The sequence below is a fragment of the Hyla sarda genome, chromosome 3 (genome assembly GCF_029499605.1).
Source record: "Hyla sarda isolate aHylSar1 chromosome 3, aHylSar1.hap1, whole genome shotgun sequence".
Taxonomy (NCBI): Eukaryota; Metazoa; Chordata; class Amphibia; order Anura; family Hylidae; genus Hyla; species Hyla sarda.
In genome coordinates, this window is record NC_079191.1 from 444,216,642 (window position 1) to 444,241,860 (window position 25,219).

At 45.0% G+C, this 25,219-nt stretch overlaps 1 protein-coding gene across 10 annotated transcripts in view; it reads right to left on the reverse strand.

The window, feature by feature from the left end:
- Positions 1-25,219, reverse strand: part of DNAH8 (dynein axonemal heavy chain 8) — a 582,992-nt gene that overhangs the window by 259,727 nt on the left and 298,046 nt on the right. For 8 of the 10 annotated variants that reach the window (XM_056568656.1, XM_056568659.1, XM_056568657.1 and 5 more), the window contains 4 exons: positions 24,423-24,525; positions 23,296-23,400; positions 18,554-18,715; positions 504-728 (listed from right to left, as the gene is read on the reverse strand). In XM_056568656.1, the coding sequence (XP_056424631.1) occupies positions 504-728; positions 18,554-18,715; positions 23,296-23,400; positions 24,423-24,525 (595 nt within the window). The remainder of the gene's footprint in view (positions 1-503; positions 729-18,553; positions 18,716-23,295; positions 23,401-24,422; positions 24,526-25,219) is intronic. The other 2 variants (XM_056568660.1, XM_056568661.1) reach the window with 2 other exon arrangements.

The following is a 25,219-nucleotide window of genomic DNA, read 5'->3' on the forward strand; positions in this document are numbered from 1 at the left end:
ATATGACTGTATTTGAGTGTCTGTGTGACAACTACAATTTCTACCCTGACCGATATGTTTTTTTGTGGGGAAGAATTGTAAAGTCTAAATACATAGGGGGAGATTTATCAAAACCTATTCAAGAGGAAAAGTTGACCAGTTGCCCATAGTAACTAATCAGATTATTCTTTATGCTATGGGCAAGTGCTTTACTTTTCCTTCAAACAGGTTTTGATAAATCTCCTCCATAGAATTTAGTTACATGCTCTGGGCCGATGCAAACTACGGTGTATCTACTCAGAGAAATCCAAGGTGGACATTCCGTGTCGCGCAGGGGTTGCTGTAGGGGATCGGCACTATGACTGCACTAATATGTGTCGCCCATGTTGACTGCAATGCATTTCCATAGGCTTCTCTATGGGATGAAAAAAATAATATAAAGAACATTCATAAAAATATTGACTGAACACACACAAATGGGGATAATACTCATCCCAAACCATACATTCAGAACAATACTTTACCAAGTCATCAAAGACGTCCCTCTGGTTTATGTGAATTGTGATTAGAGTTTCATACTTGATTCTTTCATATATTTTAAGGTCACAGACTGTCTGACCTATCAATTTAAACAGGATTTCATTAAATTTCTGGCTTGTGCTTTGCATGACTTTCCTATGTTCCTTTATGGTGCACAAAGCTTCTTCTGAATCATGTGTCCATAAAATCTGAAGGCCTAAGATGCCGACCTGTAAAATTTACAGTGTAATGTATATATCCAACATCTAATATATGGAAAAATACAGCAGAGAAACAAAAGACTGGCTTATCCGACCCTCTCTTTCATGAATGGGAGACACTGTAAAAACACTTCCAGAATGTCCACACGGAAAATCTCCATGCGGACATTCCAGAGACTGTGGACGCCAGCAGAAAGACTGTGAACTCCACAGAAAGAATTAACAGGTTTATTCTTTCTGCGTGTGCACAGCACAGCAGAATCTCCGGCGGAATTCCAAACGGAAATTCTGCACGTGTGAACATGGCTTTAGAATTGTAAACAATACCCAAGAAGGTACCTCCAGCTGTTGCAACTTCCAGCATGCCCGGACAGTGTTTGGGGGATGTAGTTTTACAACAGCTGAAGGCACCCCGGTAAGGAAACACTGTATTAGACTCTTATAATGCTCAGCTGAAAATAACATTGAAAGTTAATGGCATTTGTTCAGGTCAATATGGACCAGAGAGACATGAGTCTCCATTTTGAATCTGGTGTCCATCTTTAAGCAGATCAGCAGCAAAGAACAGGAAAGCGGCAGCTCACCGGTATGATGCAAAACAGACTTCTTTATTCTTTAGAACATGATGCAGGTACAAACATGTCTGATAATCAGGAAGGGATAGATGCAGTTAACAATTAAAACTCAGACATGAAAAAGACATGACAAAATTAAAATCAGAGAAAATGCTAAAATGAACCTCGTCATTGACTCCTAGCATATCTTGGGCTCTCGTTTTCAGAATAAGGTAGGCTTCTCGCTGTAACAACTTTCTATGTCTGTCTTTTCTGTTGTCACTAGTAACGCATTCCAATCCTAGAAAGCGTAAACCTGAGGTATCACTATTGTGCCGTATTCTCACATGGTTAAGGAATCTAGGTGAACCCTTACCAGATTTCACAGACCAAATGTGCTTTCTGAATCTGGTAAAGAGGGGTCTAATTGTGCTGCCTATATAAAAAAAATTCACTTCTACACAAAATGACATAAACGATAAATTTAGATCTACAACATAAAAAAAACTAAAACTAAACTAAAATTAATACTTTTACAAGGATAGAAACTGGAACACCAATTGCAATTGCCGCACTTATGATTCCCACAAGGTCTGCCCCCAGACAACCAATTCTCTGATGTGGCACTCTTAAATCTACTCCAGATCAATTCATCTTTCAAACTTTTACTTTTCCTAAAGGTAATTATAGGTCTCTTCAGCCGAACGGGACCTATACTGGGTTCTTTCTCAATGAGAAGTCAATTATTTAGAATTGCCTACTTAATGGTGTTTGCTACAGGGCTAAATTTGAAGGAGAAACAAAAGCACTCATCATCCTTATCTATCTTGGGGGCGCTCCTGTTCCTTCTCTAAAAGGGGGCATGAAAGGGTACCTTCTCTGTTGGTTTTCTGCCTTTTCTTTAACAACAGATCAGAACGATTCTGATCCCTCATCTTGACCAGGGCCTGAAAAAGGAGATCCTCAGGATAACCTCTTAGTTTAAGGCGTTCAACAAGTTCAAGAGGCTTCTCCATGAAGATGCCACCATCACTGGTAATACGCCTCAATCTTAAAAATTGGCTATAAGGAATAGCCCTTTTAGTGTGTTGAGGATGGTAGCTTTATGAGAGTGTGAATATCAATCTTGTGGGTAAATCGCATGTTAAATTCATTGGGAGGGGACTCTAAGGTCTTATGGATTTTGGGTAAAAAATACCATCGCGGAAATCTGGAAGTCTCTCTGCGGTATGTTTAGAAATAGTGCCCCTCTTGACATACCTTCTAAGTAAGAAGGGATTGCAAACTGGACTTAAATTTGGAAGTGGGATTTTCATGTAACTTAAGATATGTAGATTGATCACCTAATTGGCACAAAACCTCCCTTTTGTAATACTCTTCTGTCATCAGGACGGCATTGCCACCCTTGTCTGCTTTTTTCACTATGATGCCCTTTTGTGATTTTAACCACTGAAGGGCATCATTTTCAGCCTTAGACAAGTTAGGAGCATCTGTTGGGTAAATAAGAGCTCGTACCTCCTCCATAACTGTTACGCCGAGCGCTCCGGGTCCCCGCTCCTCCCCGGAGCGCTCGCTTCTCTCTCGCTACCGCAGCGCTCCGGGCAGCTCCACTGACCCGGTGCGCTGCGATACCGTCTCCAGCCGGGATGCGATTCGCGATGCGGGTAGCGCCCGCTCGCGATGCGCATCCCGGCTCCCGTACCTGACTCGCTCTCCGTCTGTCCTGTCCCGGCGCGCGCGGCCCCGCTCCCTAGGGCGCGCGCGCGCCGGGTCTCTGCGATTTAAAGGGCCACTGCGCCGCTGATTGGCGCAGTGGTTCCAATTAGTGTGTTCACCTGTGCACTCCCTATTTATACCTCACTTCCCCTTCACTCCCTCGCCGGATCTTGTTGCCATTGTGCCAGTGAAAGCGTTCCTTGTGTGTTCCTAGCCTGTGTTCCAGACCTCCTGCCGTTGCCCCCGACTACGATCCTTGCTGCCTGCCCTGACCTTCTGCTACGTCCGACCTTGCTTCTGTCTACTCCCTTGTACCGCGCCTATCTTCAGCAGTCAGAGAGGTTGAGCCGTTGCTAGTGGATACGACCTGGTCACTACCGCCGCAGCAAGACCATCCCGCTTTGCGGCGGGCTCTGGTGAAAACCAGTAGTGACTTAGAACCGATCCACTAGCACGGTCCACGCCAATCCCTCTCTGGCACAGAGGATCCACTACCTGCCAGCCGGCATCGTGACAATAACCCTGTAATGAAACAGATCAAGACTGCTCCCTGCAGCGATGGGGGGATTGAATCTGGATTTAACGCCACCCACAAAATCAGCAATCTCTATATCTATATCTTGACTATAAAAAACGAATTGTTCCTTCATCAAATCCCCCAGGGCTGAAAGGCAGCCGATCTCTTCTTTTGACGTGTCCTCAATAACGCTAATAATCCCAGAGGACCCACAACAGCTGGAACCGCACATATTTTTTGATCTCTCATAAACTCTTTATTCAAAAAAACATTTTTTAAATTCATTTTACAGATCGCCTTGAACAGTTTGATCTCAAAAGCTGTGAGATTGAACCGTTCAGGCAAGCAGTAATTCAGGCCTTTTGCCATCAAAGAAAGAACTGTATAATTTAGCTCAAGTCCTGTCAAATTATTGACTGGAGGGGCATCAACCAAGTGAACTGTCCCAACATTCTGGATTAAGTGGGATGTTGCCAGGAGACTCTCTTTCTTTTGTCCAGTGCTTTTGCTCCTCTTTATCCCTCGTCTGATTCTTTTCTTCCCCCTAAAGGGACCACAGTAGCGCCTTTTAGTCTTGCTCCTGTAGCACTATAACTCTGATTGACAGATGGTAAGTTTTTTGCAGAAGGAATTGTAGTAGGCACTGGGCCATCAGATAAAATAGAGTCCAAGTCGGTGGTCCAGTAATCAGAGATTTTCTTATTAGGGTTCCAGGATTTTTTGTTGTTGTTCACATTTCTTTTGCATTTTGCCATTTTTTTTCTTTAGAAAGATATACTCGGTGTCGTAATCATTTTTATCATGGATGAAATTATCTCGTTTTGTTTCTTTTATTGAGGATTGAAGAATAGATACTCTCTTTTCAGTCTTTTTAACAAAGTCCTCAAAACAAATCAAAAAAAGTCCTCAATAACCGGGTGCGGAGTTCAGTTTTTCCTTTGCACACTTCCCATTTTGTAAGTTCATACTCATAACTTTGGATCTTTTTCATTACACTGCATCTGCATTTTCCCTCCTGACATTGATTGTGTCCAAACAGCTAATTAAATCCTCTCTATACCAGAATCCTCCAGGCAAAAGGTAAAAAGTGTATTAAGATCTCCTTTTAAAAACGGACAAGGATAGGGATTTCAAAGACTTTATTAGTGATGCCCCCACTTTGTGTTAAACCATAATGCCTTTGTCTTTGATGATACCTTGTATGCCCAGGTGAATGGGACGGCGATGGGCACGCCAGTGGCGTGCACTTTTGCCAACCTATGCCTGCCCACCTTTGAGCAGCGGTTTGTCTTTTCTTCCCCCAATCCCTAGTTGAGGCATTTACAGTGTCTTTTCAGGTATGTGAACAATATCTTCATCCTCTGGACCAGTACGGTCCAGGAATTTGAGTATTTCGTCACATACCTGAACACCCCCAATGACTTTAACATGCAATTTACCCACAAGATTGATAGTCACACTCTGAACTTTTTAGATGTATAAGTCTGTATAAAGGATGGACACCTTATTACAAAGGGTTTTAGGAAGCCAACAGCGTCTAATACACTGCTACACCATGAAAGCTACAATCCTCAACACACTAAAAGAGCTATTCCTAATAGTCAATTTTTGTAATTAAGGCGTATTAACAGTGATGATAGGTTCCTGAGGATGTCCTTTTTCAGGTCCTGGTTAAGACAAGGGACCAGAATCGTTCTGATCTGTTGTTTAAGAACAGGCAGAAAACCAACAGAGAAGGTACCCTTTCATGCCCCCTTTTAGAGAAGGAACAGAAGCGCCCCCAAGAAAGTACTTTTGTTTGTCCTTCAAATTTAGCCCTGTAGCAAACACCATTAAGAAGGCAATTCTAAATAATTACCTCTCATTGAGAAAGAACCCACTATAGGTCCCGTTCGGCTGAAGAGACCTCTAATTAACTTTAGGAAAAGTAAAAGTTTGAAAGATGAATTGATCTGGAATAGATTTAAGAGTGCCACATCAGAGAATTGGTTGTCTGGATGCAGATCCAGCGATAATCATAAGTGCGGCAATTGCAATTGGTGTTCCAGTTTCTATCCTTGTAAAAGTATTCATTTAGGAGGGAAGACTTTAAAATTAAGGATTTTATATGTTGTAGATCCAAATTTATGATTTAGGTCCTTTTGTTTAGCTATGGATTTTTTTTTTTATATAGGCAGCACAATTAGACCCCTCTTTACCAGATTTCGAAAACACATTTGGTTTGTGAAATCTGGTAAGGGTTCACCTAGATTCCTTAACCTTGTGAGTACGGCACAATAGTGATACCACAGGTTTACGTTTTCTAGGATTGTAATGCGTTTTTAGTGACAACAGAAATAACAGACATAGAAAGTTGTTACAGCAAGAAGCCTACCTTATTCTGAAAACGAGAGCCCAAGATATGCTAGGACTCAATAACAAGGTTGATTTTAGCGTTTTTTTCTGATTTTAATTTTGTCACTATCTTATTCATGTCTGAGTTTTAATTGTAACTCACCTGTCCTGCACACGTCACTGGGGGCGAGTACTTCAGTGCCGATGTTCAGGAAGTGGGCAAGTCTGTAGAAGCACACGTGTTGTGTGAAACGGCGTTACCTGTTGTCAGCTGCATGAAGCTCTGAAGCATCTATCCCTTCCCAACTATCAGACATGCGTTACGCCGAGCGCTCCGGGTTCCCGCTCCTCCCCGGAGCGCTCACAGCGTTTACCTGCTCGCAGAGCCCCGGTCAGACCCGCTGACCAGGAGCGCTGCGATAGTGTCTCTAGCAGGGGTGCGATCCGCGATGGGGGACGCGCCCGCTCGCGGTTCGCATCCCAGCCTGCTTACCAGACCCGTTCTCCATCTGTCCAGTCCCGGCGCGCGCGGCCCCGCTCCCTAGGGCGCGCGCGCGCCGTCTCTCTGCGATTTAAAGGGCCAGTGCGCCGCTGATTGGCGCCTGGCCCAAATTAGTAATTTCACCTGTGCAATGGTCTATATTACCTCACTTCCCCTTCCCTGTATTGCCGGATCTTGTTGCCATTGTGCCAGTGAAAGCGTTCCTTGTGTGTTCCTAGCCAGTGTTCCAGACCTCCTGCCGTTGCCCCTGACTACGATTCTTGCTGCCTGCCCTGACCTTCTGCTACGTCCGACCTTGCTCTTGCCTAATCCCTTGTACCGCGCCTATCTCAGCAGTCAGTCGGGGTTGAGTCGCTATCGGGTGGAACGACCTGGGGGTTACCTGCCGCAGCAAGTCCATCCCGCTTTGCGGCGGGCTCTGGTGAATACCAGTAACCCCTTAGACTCCGTTCCCCTGGTACGGCCCACATCATCACCCCACTGACACAGAGGATCCACCACCAGTATCCTCTCAGTACCCGGATTCTGACAACATGTTTGTACCTGCATCACGTTTTACAGAATAACAAAGTCTGTTTTGCATCATACCGGTGAGCTGCCGCTTTCCTGTTCTTTGCTGTTGATTTTTGGCTTGTTTGCATTCTAAGCTGAGCACCACATTGCATGCCAAGCAAGGGGCCTTAACCCCTTGGGGACGGAGGGTTTTCCCATTTTTGCACTTTCGATTTTTCCTCCTTACCTTTTAAAAATCATAACTCTTTCAATTTTGCACTTAAAATCCATATGATGGCTTATTTTTTGCACCACCAATTCTACTTTGTAATGACATCAGTTATTTTACCCAAAAATCTACGGCGAAACGTAAAAGAAAAAAAAACATTGTGCGCCAAAATGTAAGAAAAAATTCAATTTTTCTTTATTTTGGGGGCTTCCGTTTCTATGCAGTGTAAAAATGACACCTTATCTTTATTCTGTAGGTCCATACGATTAAAATGATACCCTACTTATATAGGTTTGATTAAAATGATCCCCTACTTATACAGGTTTGATTTTGTCGGACTTCTGGAAAAAATCATAACTACATGCAGGAAAATGTATACGTTTTAAATTGTCATCTTCGGACCCCTATAACTTTTTTTTTTTTCTGCTTATGGGGTGGTGTGAGGGCTCATTTTTTGCACCGTTATCTAAAGTTTTTAGCAGTACAATTTTTGATCACTTTTTATTCATTTTTTCATGATATAAAAAGTGACAAAAAAAATACGCTATTTTGGGCTTTTTTTTTGCGTGTACGCTGTTGACGGTGCGGTTTAATTAGTGATATATTTTTATCATTCGGACATTTTAACATGCAGCGATACCACATATATTTATTTTTATTTTCACAGTTTTTTTTTTTTTTAATGGGAAAAGGGGGTGACTCAAACTTTTATTAGGGAAGGGGTTAAATGATCTTTATTCACTTTTTTTTTGCAGTGTTATAGCTCCCATAGGGGGCTATAACACTGCACACACTGATCTCTTACATTGATCAATGGTGTCTCATAGGAAACCATTGATCAATGATTCTGCCGCTTGACTGCTCATGCCTGGATCTCAGGCACTGAGCAGTCATTCGGCGATCGAACAGCGAGGAGGAAGGTAGGGGCCCTCCTGCTGTCCTGTAAGCTGTTCGGGATGCCGCGATTTCACCGCGGCGATCCAGAACAGCTCCCTGAGCTAACCGGCAATGTCTTAATCTTACTTTAGATGCAGAGTTCAACTTTGAACGCCGCGTCTAATGGGTTAATAGCGCACGGCACCGCGATCAGTGCCACGCGCTATTAGCCACCGTGTTATAGAAAGGGAGTGGGCAGAGAGCATATAGGTACGCCCTCCGTCCCCAACAGGTTAAAGGCGTACTCCCGTGGAATTTTTTTTTTTTTTAAATCAACTGGTTAAACAGATTCGTAAATTACTTCTATTAAAAAATCTTAATCTTTCCTGTAATTTTTTAGGGGCTGTATACTACAGAGGAAATGCTTTTCTTTTTGGATTTCTCTTCTGTCACGACCACAGTGCTCTTTACTGACTTCTGCTGTCTATTTTAAGAACTGTCCAGAGCAGGAGAAAATCCCCATAGCAAACATATGCTGCTCTGGAGTGTTCCTAAAATGGACAGCAGAGAGCACTGTGGTCGTGACGGAGAAATCCAATAAGAAAATCATTTCCTCTGTAGTATACAGTCCCTAAAAAGCACTGGAAGGATTAAGATGTTTCAATAGAAGTAATTTACAAATCTGTTTAACTTTCTGGCACCAGTTGATTTAAAAAAAAAAATAAATAAAAACAAGTTTTCCACGGGAGTAGCCCTTTAACCCCTTAAGGACGCAGCCCATTTGGGCCTTAAGGACGCAGACAATTAAATGTTTATGTTTTCGTTTTTTCCTCCTCGCCTTCAGAAAATCATAACTCTTTTATATTTTCATCCACAGACTAGTATGAGGGCTTGTTTTTTGCGCGACCAGTTGTCCGTTGTAATGCCATCACTCACTTTACCATAAGATGTATGGCGCAACAAAAAAAATACTATTTGTGTGGTGAAATTAAAAAGAAATCCGCAATTTTGCTAATTTTGGAAGGTTTTGTTTTCACGCCGCACAATTTATGGTAAAAATGACATGTGTTCTTTATTCTTTGGGTCAATATAATTAAAATGATACCCATGATAACATACTTTTCTATTACTGTTGCGCTTAAAAAAAAATCGCAAACTTTTTACCCAAATTAGTACGTTTAAAATCCCCCTATTTTGAAGAACTATAACTTTTTAATTTTTCCGTATAAGCGGCGGTATGAGGGCAATTTTTTTGCGCCGTAATCTGTACTTTTTATTGATACCATATTTGCTTATATAGAACTTTTAATCCATTTTTTATAAAATTTTTGGGGAATAAAATGTTATAAAAAAAGCATCCACCGTATTTATCGGCATATAACACGCACTGGCGTATAACACGCACCACCATTTTTAACAGGGAAATTTAAGTAAAAAAAATAAAATGTAAAATAAATGACTTGGACTAAATGCCACATCATCCCCCCAACTTCGTTTTCTTCTGCACCTCAGTTTGGTCCCGTCCCCTCCAGTGCCATATCATTCCTTCCCTTTTATCAGTCCCTGTGCCACATTTACCCCTCTCATCGCCACCCCCCCATGTCTCATCATCCCCCCATGTCTCATCATTTCCCCCTGTCATAGACCACCACTAGCCATACAGACATTAAGCATTTAGTGCCTCCCCCCCACCATCATTTCCCCCTGTCTCATCATCCCCCACCCTGTCTCATGTCCCCCCATCATTCCCCCCTCATCATCCCCCCCAACCCTGTCTCATCATTCCCCCTCATCATCCCCCCACTCTGTCTCATCATGTCCCCCATTATTCCCCCTCATCATCCCCCACCCTGTCTCATCATGTCCCCCATCATTCCCCCCTCATCACCCCCCCACCCGTCTCATCATGTCCCCCATCATTCCCCCTCATCATCCCCCCACCCTGTCTCATCATGTCCCCCCATCATTTCCCCTCATCATCCCCCCCACCCTGTCTCATCATGTCCCCTATCATTCCCCCTCATCATCCCCCCACCCTGTCTCATCATGTCCCCCCATCATTCCCCCTCATCATCCCCCCACCCTGTCTCATCATGTCCCCCCATCATTCCCCCTCATCATCCCCCCACCCTGTCTCATCATTCCCCCTCATCATCCCCCCATCCTGTCTCATCATGTCCCCCATCATTCCCCCTCATCATCCCCCCACCCTGTCTCATCATTCCCCCTCATCATCCCCCCACCCTGTCTCATCATGTCCCCCATCATTCCCCCTCATCATCCCCCCACCCTGTCTCATCATGTCCCTCATCATTCCCCCCCTCATCATTTCCCCCTGTCTCATCCCCCCTCATCATTTCCCCGTCTCATCCCCCCATCATTCCCCCCCCCCCTCATCGTTTCCCCCTGTTTCATCATCCCCCCCATCATGTTCCTCCTATGGCATCCAGTGGTCTTCAACCTGTGGGCCTCCAGATGTTGCAAAACTACAACTCCCAGCATGCCCGGACAGCCAACTGCTGTCCAGGCATGCTGGGAGTTGTAGTTTTGCAACATCTGGAGGTCCGCAGGTTGAAGACCACTCTTCCCCTTTCCTTACTTGTCTGCGCTTTGGCTGTCTTGGGGGCTGCGGTCAGTGAAGCAGATGAGTTACGTCTTCTCCCGGCTTCTCTGTGCTGTATCACGGATGTCACCTTTCGGCGGCGACTACAGGAAATGAAATGATGCCGCACAGAGAAGCCGGCAGAGGACGTAACTCATCTGCTTCACTGACCCCGCAAGACCCCCACCTGACCTGACCTGCCAAAGCGCAGAAAGGTAAGGAAAATAAACAAATCTATAAAAAGAAGGGAAAGGGGGAATGATGATGGAGGGGGGAGGGAGGGAGGGAAAATGAAAAGTAAAACTGTCACTTGTCTCCCGCACGATCCACAGGTACTGGTGGATTGTGCGGGAGACACTGATTAAAAGGTAGCACAGATCCGGACAAGGTAGGGCTCATTTTAATCAGCATCTCCCACACTATCCACCACACCAGTACCTGTGGATTGTGCGGGAGAAAACAAGTGACAGTGCGAGGAGGAGACGCCGCTGGTCACTGATTTAAAGTGGCCGCAGCCGTGCTGTTAATACTTAACAAGCAGACGCTGCTTCGGCTGCTTTAAATCAGTGACCAGAAGACTTATCGGCGCATAACCCGCAGGCAGACTTTTTGCCTTAAATAAAAGTTTTAAAAGTGTGTGTTATACGCCGATAAATACGGTATTTTGGATTTTTTTTATTTTTATGTTCACGCCGTTCACCGTGCGGTATCATTAACATTTTATTTTAATAGTTCAGATATTTACGCACGCGGCGATACCAAATATGTATATAAAAGGAGATTCTTTAACACTTACCGTAAAATCTCTTTCTCGGAGGATCCATTGGGGGACACAGACCATGGGTGTATGCTGCTGTCTCTAGGAGGTATGACACTATGGCAACAAAGAAGTCGGCTCCTCCCAGCAGGATATACCCGTCTCCAGGCCCTGAGGTAATCAGTTTTAGTACCAGAGCAATAGGAGAGAACCGACAGGTCAAGGAAAAAACACGAACTGTCCAAGAACCAGAAGAAAAGATATAACTGAACACACCCTCGGACAAAGAACCAAAGAGAAACCCAAAAGGGTGGGAGCTGTGTCCCCCAATAGATCCTTCAAGAAGGAGATTTTACGGTAGGTGTTAAAAAATTTCCTTTTCTCTATCGGCTCCATTGGGGGACACAGACTGTGGGACGTACCAAAGCTGTCCCTTGGGTGGGCAGATAATCAGTCAGGCAGACGGCTGTTCCACTGCCACCTGCAGCAGTTTGCGGCCCAGACTAGCATCAGCCGATGCGAAGGTATGAACCCGGTAGAACCTCGAGAAAGTGTGCAAAGACGACCAAGTAGCCGCCTTGCAAATCTGCGAGGCCGAGGCTTTGTTCTGGAGAGCCCACGATGCCCCAACAGAAACGAGTAGAATGAGCCACAACCCCGAAGGGAGGAATCTTCCCCCTACAGCGATAGGCTTCCAAAATGGCAGACCGGATCCACCGAGAAGTGGTAGCCTTGGAAGCAGGTTGTCCCTTACGATGACCTTCCGTAAGGACGAAAAAGGAAACGCACTGACGAAACGAAGAAGAGATAGAGAGGTAATACCTAAAAGCCCAAACCAGATCCAGTTTGTGGAGTAAATGCTCCCTAGAATGAGGAGCGGGACAAAAGGACGGCAGAACAATGTCCTCATTGAGATGAAAGTCCGAAACAACCTTAGGCAAAAAGGAAGAATCTGGCCGGAAGACAACCTTGTCCTGTGAAGCACCAGAAATGGAGAACGGCAGGAGAGAGCTGCCAATTCAGACACTCTCCGAATGGAGGAGGTAACAACAAGAAAACGCCACTTTCCAAGAAAGGAGGCGCAGGGACACCTCCCCAAGGGGTTCAAAAGGTTCACCTTGGAGTACCCTCAGAACCAGATTCAAGTCTCAAGGGGGAGAAGGTGACAAGGTGTGAGTGATAAGGAGGGGCAGCATGCGGCACTCCTTGAAGGAAGGTCTCGACATGAGAATTAGATGCCACAGGATGCTAGAAAGGGCCGAAACCTGACCCTTAAGGGAACTGAGAGACAACCTCAGTTCTAATCCCGACTGCAAGAAAGAGAGAAGACGGGAAACCGAAAAGGTAACAGGACACAAGATCTGAGCTTCACACCAACTAAAATAAGACCGCCAGGTACGGTGGTAAATTTTTGCTGAGGAGGACTTACAAGCCTTGAGCATAGTGCAAATGACTTGGGAAGAGAAATCGCGGCCCTCAAAACCGCGGTCTCGACCACCACGCCGTCAAAGCAGAGACGGTAATAGGGGTGGCACAGGAGACCTGAGATAGGAGGTCTGGACGATAGGGAAGGCGCAACGTTAAGTCGTTCAGGAGCCTGACCATGACGACGTACCACGCCCACCAGGCCCAGGCTGGGCAACTAGAATGGCGGAAACGTCCCACTGAGAGTTTCCTCAAGACCCCGAAAAGAGAAGAAAGGGAGGAAACAGATAAGGTAGGGCAAGGCCCGACCACCAAATAGACAAGGTAGGGCAAGGCTCGACCGTGGCGGGACAAGCAGAGGTCCACGGCTGGAGCGCCCCAGGGGTTGTAGGCACCAGTGGCCTTGGACGTCTGAGGACCGGCCGAGAAGATCACATCCCAGGGATGGCCAGACTGAAGATAACTGAGATGGCCGGAAACCTGAGTTCCGCCCAGGAGGGAAAGTCCCAAGAAGCAAGCAAAGAAAGAATTGCCCTAGGCCTCAAAATGTTGAAGGGGAAAAATCTTCTCGGGGGGCCAAGACCCCAGACCGGGCGGTCCCTGAAAACACCACCCCAGCTTGACAGACTGGCAGGGATGGACAGGAAGGAACACCTCCGAAAAAAATGAGAGGGGAAAACGAAGCCACCATAGAAGGGACCAACAAGACTGACGAGAGAGAACGATCTTGCGGCTGAGAGACAATGGAGACCTGTCACACCGGAAGAAAATCACCAGTTGAAGAGGTCGGTGATGAAACTGGGCAAATGGCACAGCCTCCACGGCCGCCGCCAATCGACCCAGGACATCCATGCAAAAGCGAATGGAAACTGGAGCAGAGAGCCGAAGGCATCAGACTCTTGAATAGAGTCGGAAGCGGGCAGAGGCTGCATCAAACTGGAGCCCCAGGAGAGCGGTTGGGCTTGTCCCAAATGACCATCCAACTGAAGTGAGACAAGGTCTGGAGGGTGAGACTATAACTCTCCAGGATCTGGGTCCTGGCTGGAGCTCAGATCAGGAGGTAGTCCAAATAAGGAATCACGGAAACAACTGTTGTCCGTAAAAAGGCTATCACAGGCACTAGGACTTTGGTAAAGGTCCGCGGAGAAGTGGCCAGACCGAAATGGATAGCCACAATAGAAAATGACCGTCCGGAACTGCAGAGCGGAGGTAATGCTGATGACCAGGAAACAATGAGAAGTGGAGGCAGGCATCCTTGATGTCCACCGAGGAACGAAAACTCCCCATGAACCATGGACGCCAGCACCGAACGGAGAGACTCCATTCGGGATGGGAACGCAAGATGCTGGCTGAGATACTCATGAACCAAGACTGGGCGAACAGAAACGCCTTTCTTGGAGACCACAGAGAGATTGGAATAAACCTCGAAAAATATTCCCCTGAAGCTGCATGTCCAGGCATCCCGGAGGGTGAGAGGCGACCAACCACCCGAGAGAGGTCGGCGGGTGGGGGCGACCCTTCAGGCCGAGGAAGGCCTACGGGTGCCTGATGAGGCTGCCAAACGGCTGGAACAGATAGCTGACCTCCGGGAGGAATGGGATCTGAAAGAGAAGCCCTCTTCCCATGAAGGCGCCTGGCTGGACCCTTTGTTGGTGCCCTTTGTTGGTACCAAAGGTCCGCAGAACCGGAAGGAGAACTTACGACGGAAAAAGGTTCTGTGAGTCTTACCAGAGGTAATAAAGAACTCTTTTTCCGCCCGTCGCCTCCCTTCCTGAAGGTGGCGTCCGCATTCCAGGCTTAAAGCCACATGAAGGGACGGTGGCTACCAGGTAGCTTGTAGTAAAGGCAGCACAGTGGCTGCACATGGAAGCAGAACACAGAAAAATCTCCGGCTGCAGAGCATCGGAGAGCTAGATTAAATAAATCCTCCGGAGGGATCTTGAAGACTACCCTGGCGTAGTTGGAAGACCATACTAAAAGGGCTTTTGACACCCAGGCAGAAGCAAAAGCAGGAAGAACCTGCTGCCTCAAGGGCAGAGATTGCCAAAATATCCACCTTCATGTCCGCTGGATTCTTGAAGGCAGCCGCATCAGCCAACGGCCGGGAAGGTGCCTTAGAGAGGCGGGAGATTGGCGGATCCACAGTTGGAGAGGAGGTCCACCGAGTAATGAGGTCCTTGGCGAAGGAATACCGCGCTTGAACCTTCTTTATTTCCTGATACTTATTGTCAGGGTGACTTCAGGCGGATAACCACAGGGCGTAAAATTCAGCTTGAGAGCTGAAAGTCTTGAGTGCCGGTCGGGCACAAAGAAAGGAGTCTTCTGGAGCCACGTCCGAAGTTCCTGGGTCCTTTAGATGGAAGGCGTCTCTTATGGCCGCAACCACTGAGTACACCACATCAGGCACATCCGTGCAGTCCTCTGAGTTGGAGGCCGAATCAGAAACCTCATCCACAAGTTCTCCAGGTGAATAGGAAAGAGGTGAGGCAGCCCTGGAAGAGGTCGGAAACGATGAAAGGAAACTTCTGGACCACGTCCGAAGTTCCTGGGTCCTTTAGCTGGAAGGTGTCTCTTATGGCTGCAACCAATGAGTACACCACATTAGGCACATTGGTGCGGTCCTCTGAGTCGGAGGCCGAATCAGAACTTCTTTCACAAGTTCTCTAGGTGAATGGGAACGTGTGAGGCGGCCCTGGAAGAGAGAGAGACGGACCTGGTACGCGGGTCTGGAGAGCCAGAGCGGCGACCCTGGCAGCATTCTCTAGAGGAGCGACGCTTGCTACAGGTCGGAGTAACGGGGCGATGCCTGCGAGGGGAGCACCCGTGCCTGCCAGAAGACTCGGAGGATGAGTCAGATGACACACCCCTATGATGCTGCGAGAGCGTCAGAATAGGGGGAGAGCGGGACCCTCCGGAGGGCCGGTGTAGGGAGGGCCTCTTCAAGGCAGTCCCACATAACGGGAGACCTGAGCCAAGTCGGACATAGACTGGGAGAGGGAGGGAACCCAGGCTGGAGGGGCGGCCGAACCCACCGGGTCTGGAAGAACAACCAGGGTAGAGTAGCAGGAGGGTCTGGGGGAGCAGTGGAGCAGGCAGACCAAGTGGTTCAGCAGAACCAGACAGTTTAGAGTTACAGTATTAACAGAGTAAAGGAGTGGCTAACACTCCAGATAACTGTTTAGAGGGAGGCCGTTCTGGGCCTCTCTCACCCAAGACTGTGTTCCATTTCACTGTGTTGCTGATACAGACTGCTTAACTTACTGTTTCACATGCCTTGAGATCCCCATAGACCACAATGGACCTATTTTAAAAATTAAACCACAACACTGTAACACTCTGTCCCACCCCGGGACTCGAACCCGTGGTGGTCTCCAGGCTGTCAGAGAGGAGAAATGCCGGCCAATAGCAAGGGAGGGGCGTATTAGGAGCAGGGGGCACCGCTGATTGGCCCCTGCCACCATAATTGCGCGCACAGCACTGATTGGTGCACAGTTCACGCCCAGAGAAGCTTCGGCGGCCCTGGGTGGAAGTATTAACAAGAAGTCCCGTAATGGCGCCCGCTCCTTTCCCCGAGCGCACATGTGAATGCATGTGAGCTCGCAGGGAATTGAGCAGACTAGACGTCGCCGGCAGCAGCCGCTGCCAAAAGTGAAAGTAAGCCGGCGCTCAGAGCGCCCGCATAGAGAATGCCGCAACTTTCAGCCGCTTCAATGTAAAAACACACACACAGTCGTTCCACACACACACACACATATATATCAATAAAGTGTAGAAAGTTGTGCCCCATTCAAACGACCCCCTGTCCAGGCCAGCCCCATTAGACCCATGAAAGGTGGACCAAAAACTGAGGGTCTCCAGATGTTGCAAATCTGCACCTAAGGAGAAAGGGAAATATACTCACCTCAGTCAGAAGAACTTACCTCATGAAGTCTTCCTATGAAGTCTTCAGCCAGCTTTTATCACCTGCATCATGCCGGGCTACCATGTGCGAGCGAGGCGAGCAGGGTGACCCGGACCCATGAGGTACAAACCCAGGTGCTGACCGTTGGCGAGAGGGGGTGAACAGCGCATATACGCAATGTCTGTGCCCCCTTACTCGCAATGGGGAAACAGTGAGCCGCAGTTCCTGAGTCCCCACCTGAAAACAGGAAAGAAAATGGAATAAAAAAATCTAACACATCCCTAAATCTAGGAAAATAATAAAACATAAGACCTGGTCTGGAGAGAACTCCAGACCATGTCCACATCCTTAGACACTAAGCTTAAAACTGATTACCTCAGGGCCTGGAGGCGGGTATATCCTGCTGGGAGGAGCCGACTTCTTTGTTGCCATAGTGTCATACCTCCTAGAGACAGCAGCAGTTTTTCACATTTTTTAAATTTATTTTTTTACTTTTATTTTTATACTTCAACAGTCCCCATAGGGGACTATTTATAGCAATCACTCGATTGCTAATACTTTTCAGCACTGATCAGTGTTATCGGTCATCTTCTACTCTGGTCTGCGGGAAGGCAGATCAGAGCAGAAGACTCCGGGAAGGCAGCGGACCCAGGTGAGGGGACCTCCGTTTGCCGTGCTGGATGATCGGATCATCGCGGCAGCGCTGCGGCCGATCCGATCATCCATTTTAGTGACCACGATGCTGCAGATGCCTTGATCTGTATTGATCACGGCATCTGACGGGTTAATGGTGGACATCGGCGGGATCGCGGATGTCCACCATTACGGGCGGGTCCCTGGCTGCGATCAGCAGCCAGGACCTGCCGTGCATGATCCGGGCATCGCTCCGATGCTCGCGGTTATGCTTAGGACGTAAATGTACGTCCTGGTGTGTTAAGTACCACCTCACCAGGACGTACATTTATGTCCTGCGTCGTTAAGGGGTTAAGGTAGTGCCGACTACACTTTCCTTTTTTATATTGAAATCTTTAAGCAGGTTCATGCATAGATATATACTCTAAATTCAAAACTAATAAATGTCATTTCATTGAATATAAAAGAATCCATCGAAATAGGTGGAAATTGTTAGTGGTATCACATTTAGACATATATTTTATATTTACACTGCATATAATTAGCTATATGTATTACCAGCCATGAAACTTATAAGACGTGCTATTCTAACAATCAATGGAGTTTCAGAATAGCACAGTGTTGTTATTGTTCCTCATAAATATTCCTTGCATCACACCAGAAACATAAAGGCCTAGCATTTTAGGCATCAGAAGATATTATGGGATAAGTCTTCTTAAAAGGAGAGATAAAAATCCAAAGGTAGAGGTCCTTTCAGATGCAGCCCTCTATGTGATATGACTTTACGGTAACTATACAATGGCTACCTGTGATGACACCTTCTTCCATTATGTATCTGGTAATGTACAAATAGTTCTTACTGGATAAATATCATTTTAAAATGTGGATGAAATTATATCAATTAGCATGTATGGTGAACAGATCAATCCCTAATCTCCAGGTTGAGATATAGATATAGCATATGGATTAGTCCTCCTTCTTCTGTAGGGAAAGGGGCGTGATCTATGCATACAGTATAAGATAATTCATAAGATGCATATAGCATAGTCTATGTTTTTATCCTTATCTAATTGATATAAATAATATCTCCACAAGGAAACTTACATTTTCCTCCAAATTTATTACCATGGAATACCACTGACATTATAGAGCTAAATGAGGATTGTATTTTGTGACCTTGAATACGGCCCCTGCGGTCACTATGATTAGCAATACACGACTTCAGTTTCCAATGCAAAACCTTGGACAGAAGATCAGATTTTGTAACACAGTCTTCATATTTGACACTTAACTTACCTGTGTTGGAAAATCATTAAAAAAGTTGACAAACTGGCATCCACCATCCGTAATCTGGCAGTATGCTGATCTTATGACCCCATGTAATGAATTCTGCTGCATGAGGAGCAGCTCTCCCAACCACAACTCTATTGGACCCCGAGCCTGAACAGGACGGTCCAGCTGAAAAGTACACAATGTTATTTCTAACCTTTTCTACAAACCAAAATATAATATAGGCTATACTCCTTAAAATGGTATTCCCATTGAATAAAGTGATGGCATATCACTAGTATCATGTTATGATTGGTGGGTTCTGAACTCTGGGAACATCACAGATCCTGAGAATGAAGAGATCACTGCACCAATCCCACACTGTGATCTCCCAATTATCAGAATTGGCGGAGGTCCACGAACACAATATACACTCTAGCATTTAAAATCATTTTGCAAATTCAATTATTCTACATATAAAGTTGTCCGTTTTGTATACATAATTTATCCTGTACTGATCCTGAATTATATCCTGTATTATTCATTAGAGCTGTACTCACTATTCTGCTGGTGGGGTCACTGTGTACATACATTACATTACTTATCCTGTACTGATCCTGAGTTATATCCTGTATTATACTCCAGAGCTGTACTCACTAGTCTGCTGGTGACGTCACTGTGTACATACATTACATTACTTATCCTGTACTGATTCTGAGTTATATCCTGTATTATACTCCAGAGCTGTACTCACTATTCTGCTGGTGAGATCACTGTGTACATACATTACATTACTTATCCTGTACTGATCCTGAGTTATATCCTGTATTATACCCCAGAGCTGTACTCACTATTCTGCTGGTGACGTCACTGTGTACATACATTACATTACTTATCCTGTACTGATCCTGAGTTATATCCTGTATTATTCTCCAGAGCTGAACTCACTATTCTGCTGGTGAGATCACTATGTACATACATTACATTACTTATCCTGTGTTATATCATGTATTATTCTCCAGAGCTGTACTCACTATTCTGCTGGTGGGGTCACTGTGTACATACATTACATTACTTATCCTATACTGATCCTGAGTTATATCCTGTATTATACTCCAGAGCTCTTCTCACTATTCTGCTGGTGAGGTCACTGTATACATACATTACATTACTTATCCTGTACTGATTCTGAGTTATATCCTGTATTATACTCCAGAGCTGTACTCACTATTCTGCTGGTGAGGTCACTGTGTACATACATTACATTACTTATCCTGTACTGACCCTGAGTTATATCCTGTATTATACTCCAGAGCTGTACTCACTATTCTGCTGGTGAGGTCACTGTGTACATACATAACAGTACTTATCCTGTACTGATCATGAGTACCCGGTGTTGCCCGGTTTTTCCTTCCTAATCCTTGTTGGGGAGGAAAATAAACAAAGGGGAAAGCTTTTGACTTCATATCCTGTCCTCATATATTCTTGTCATATCACAACCCCATATCCCGTCCTCATATCCCGACCTCCTATACCGACCTCCTATCCCGTCCTCCTATCTCGACCTCCTATCCCGACCTCCTATCCCGTCCTCCTATCCCAACCTCCTATCCCGTCCTCCTATCCCAACCTCCTATCCTGTCCTCCTATCCCATCCTCCTATCCCGTCCTCCTATCCCGTCCTCCTATCCCGACCTCCTATCCCATCCTCCTATCTCTACCTTCTATCCCGACCTCCTATCTCGACCTCATATCCCGACCTCCTATCCCGACCCGTAATATGTGACCAGGTATTGAAATATCTCCAGCCGTACGGAAGTTATGTGGGAACATACATTTCCCATTGATTTTCATGGGACTTTAAACAAAAAACCCCGACACTCACAAATGGGGATAGTTAAGGGTTAAATTAACTATCCTATATTTTAAGGGGACATATAAGTAACTTGTGACCAAGTATTATGGAAATATCTCCAGCCGTTTGGAAGTTATGCAGTAACATATATGTCCCATTGACTTGTATGAGACTTTAACCCCTTAATGACCAAGCCCATTTTCACCTTAAGGACCAGGCCAATTTTATTTTTGTGTTTTCGTTTTTTCCTCCTCGCCTTCTAAAATCCATAACTCTTTTATATTTCCATCTAAAGACCCATATAAGGGCTTGTATTTTGCGTGACCAATTGTACTTTGTAATGAAACCCCTCATTTTACCATAAAATGTACGGCGAACCCCAAAAAAACATTTATTAGGGAGGAAATTTAAATGAAAACCCAAATTTTGCACATTTTGGAGGGTTTTGTTTTCACACTGTACACTATACGGTAAAAATGACATGTGTTCTTTATTCTGTGGGTCAATACGATTAAAATTATACCCAAGGCTAGATACTTTTATATTTTTGTACCGCTTAAAAAAAAAATCTAAAACTTTTTGTACAAAATCAGTAATCTAAAATCGCCCTATTTTGACCACCTATAACTTTTTAATTTTTCCGTATATAGGGCGGTATGAGGGCTCATTTTTTGCGCCGTCATCTGTACTTTTTTTTAGATACCACATTTGCATATTTGCAAACTTTTAGATCATTTTTTATAAAAAAAATTTTTTATAAAATGTGACAAAAAAGCAGCATTTTTTGATTTTTTAATTTTTTTACGTTTACGCCATTCACCGTACGGGATCATTAACATTATATTTTGATAGTTCGGACATTTATGCACACGGCGATACTAAATATGTTTATTTTAAAAAAATTACGCTTTTGGGGGGTAAAATGGGAATACGGACAATTTTCATTTTTATTGGGGGAGGGGATTTTTTATTTTTTTTTTACTTTTTATTTTTACATTTTTCAACTTTTTTTTTTACACTTTTTATGTCCCCATAGGGGACAATCTATAGCAATCCTTTGATTGCTAATACTGTTCAGTGTTATGTATAGGACACAGCACTGATTAGTATTATCGGTGATCTTCTGCTCTGGTCTGCTCGATCACAGACCAGAGCAGAAGACCTCGGGAGATGGCCTGAGCCAGGTGAGGGGACCTCCTGCTGTCATGCTGGATGATCGGATCCCCGATCATCCAATCAAAGTGCCGCAATGCCGCAGATGCCGTGATCTGTATTGATCACGGCATCGGAGGGGTTAATGGCGGACATCCGCACGATCGCAGATGTCGGCCATTACGGGCGGGTCCGTGTATGACGCGAGCACCCTTCCAATGTGTACATTACATTACTTATCCTGTACTGATCCTGAGTTATATCCTGTATTATACTCCAGAGCTGTACTCACTGTCAGGATCCGGGTACTGTGAGGATACTGGTGGTGGATCCTCTGTGTCAGTGGGGTGATGACGTGGGCCATACCAGGGGAACAGAGTCTAAGGGGTTACTGGTTTTCACGCAAAGCGGGATGGATTTGCTGCGGCAGGTAACCCCCAGGTCGTTCCACCCGATATCGACTCAACCCCAACTGACGGCTGAGATAGGCGCGGTACAAGGGATTAGGCAAGAGCAAGGTCGGACGTAGCAGAAGGTCAGGGCAGGCAGCAAGGATCGTAGTCAGGGGCAACGGCAGAAGGTCTGGAACACTGGCTTGGGACATACAAGGAAACGCTTTCACTGGCACAAGGGCAACAAGATCCGGCGATGTAGGGAAGGGGAAGTGAGGTAATATAGGCTAGGGCACAGGTGTAAGCAATAATTGGGCCAGGCGCCAATCAGAAGCGCACTGGCCCTTTAAATCGCAGAGAGCCGGCGCGCGCGCGCCCTAGAGGGCGAGGCCGCGCACGCCGGGACTGAACAGACGGGTAAGCAGACTGGGATGCGAACCGCGAGCGGGCGCGTCCCGCATTGCGGATCGCATCCCCGCCAGAGACAATAACGCAGCGCTCCCGGTCAGCGGGTCTGACCGGGGCGCTGCGACAAGGTGAACGCTGCGAGCGCTCCGGCGTAACACTCACTATTCTGCTGGTGAGATCACTGTGTACATACATTACATTACTTATCCTGTACTGATCCTGAGTTATATCCTGTATTATACCCCAGAGCTGCACTCACTATTCTGCTGGTGAGGTCACTGTGTACATACATTACATTACTTATTCTGTACTGATCCTGAGTTATATCCTGTATTATACGCCAGAGTTTTACTCACTATTCTGCTGGTGGGGTCACTGTGTACATACATTACATTACTTATCCTGTACTGATCCTGAGTTATATCCTATATTATACCCCAGAGCTGTACTCGCTATTCTGCTGGTGAGGTCACTGTGTACATACATAACAGTACTTATCCTGTACTGATCATGAGTTACATCCTGTATTATTCTCCAGAGCTGTACTCACTATTCTTCTGCTTGAGTGTACATACATTATATTACTTAGGGTGCATTCACATCAGGAATTGCGCCTCTGTGGCATGGATACGCTTGCCGAAGCTCAAAATCATCTGCCAACGTATCCATGCACAAAGTAAAATGGATCCCATTGAATCCAATGACCCAAATTTAGTCAGATAGTAACTATGTTCGGGCCATTTTCTGAGTGTATCCTACTTTTCACTGGGATTGAAAATCATGGCAGACCAACGAACTAACAACCAGCAGAATTGTGACTGCAGCCCTACTTTGTATGTAAATCAGACAATTCACAAACTGCAAACAAGGGGGACAGACCAACATTTCATATAATATAATATTACAACAGAATGGCTGGACAAAGAAGAAAGTAGTAGAAAATAAATGTAATAAATTGTTACCTTAATGACTTCTCCTTCCCTAGAGACAACAGATAAGATCTGGTCATAGTGCGTAGCAGAGAACTCAACCTCATTGATGTTTGCAGAAAGTGCAGCTAGATGAGGCTGGAACACATTCAAATCATTATATATTATAATAATACATAGTAAGAGGCATCACAAATACTATATATACACATACATGGACTCCAGCTGCTTCCTGACACAGAATCACAATACCCATTGGACTGCAGGGATTACACAGCCTCATATATGGGAGCCATATTTGCAGACCATAGTTATCCTTGTGATTTAATAGGAAACAGAGATCCGTTCTCGGATGCACCAGCAGGGCTCATATGCCAGGCGGTCCTCACACTTTACACCCATTACATTGGCTCCTAGCAAAGGTGGTGACCAAAGACAGCACCACATCTGTCCATAGGTAGCCTGTGGTATAGCTGCTTGGCCCCATTCACTTTAATGAAGCTGAGCTGCAATATTGGGGAAGGTTCACATCTATAGGTTCACATCTATACCATAAACTGATGTACCAAAATAACACCAATGTGGCTCAATGTTGCTTATGTTTTGTTACATATGATTGTATCCATTTTGGTACAGAAAAAGTAGTGCATGCTGATTTTTTTTCTATTTCACAAACAATTCTACACAAACGTAGAGTGGACAAAATCAGGTCCAAACTGGCATCCTTTTGGCAACTTTTACATAATGGAGACCTATGGGTATACCACAGCATATGCTTAGGTACAGTTTAAATGTATTCCCTGGCGTACTGATGTGGCATAGCTGTGAACCAGCCCTTAGACACAGTCTTTGAACAGGTATGGAATTGTTTTTGTAAGAAAGCAGCCATGTTTTTTTTTATAACTCCTATTCCAATAATAAAGAATTACTACTACAACAACCCAATGACATGACTTAGAATTGTTAACAATGCGAAACGCATTGAGGTTCCATCTTCAGTTTTACCTTTTTCATTACACTTAATTTTTAATGATGCTAATTTTGGATTTTAATTGTGGAAATCAGAGCTGATTTTATGTTCGTCACTATTCTGCATTTTGTAATGTTATTACTGGTATTAAGAGTTTTATATAGCATCTTCTGTAGACATATATAAATACCTGAATGTTGTGTGAATCACTTGCTTTTCCCAAAATCTCCAAAAGTACAGTGTCAGATACGAAAAAAAATCTTGGAAAAATTAATCTTTTTTGCTCCAAACACCTTAAAGAGAAAACAAAGCATTTTGAGTATAAACACTTTCTGTGAGGCTATGTTTACACAATAGAATTTCCATGTGGAATTCCGCAGAAGAATTCTGCACGGAAATTCTGCAGCAGCAGAGTTCCATCTCAATTTCAATGGGATTCTGCTGAACTGTTCACATGGCGGTAATTCAGATTATTGCATCTGCAGAAAGAATAGTCATGTCTATTCTTTCTGCGGAGTCGTCACAGAAGTGCATTGCTCTCTATGAGATGCCGTATTTCCATGTCGGCCGGCGATCCCGTCAGTGGAATGTCTGCATGGAAATTTTCTGTGCAGACATTCAACCATGTGAACATAGCCTCACTGCTACTTTGTGAATTTCAAATAAATAATAATATAAGCACAAAGATATGTTGAATTCACACAATTTAAAAAATAAAAATAAAAAAGCCGAAAAAAAAAAAATAGAAACCCTTGAATCACATGATGAAAGAATCACAACTTGTAATTAGAAAAATGAAGGTAAATTTGATGCAAAAAAACAAACAAACAGATTTCTGAAGAAAGACTTCCACTCCTTTCATCAGACTTTACAGATCAAAAGAATATTCACACTTTCTGCAAATGAAAATCAGTTCTCATCTGAATGGGTTTGTTCTGACAGTGAGCACATGGATTTTTACAAGCCCTGTTTAGATGCGTAAGATAT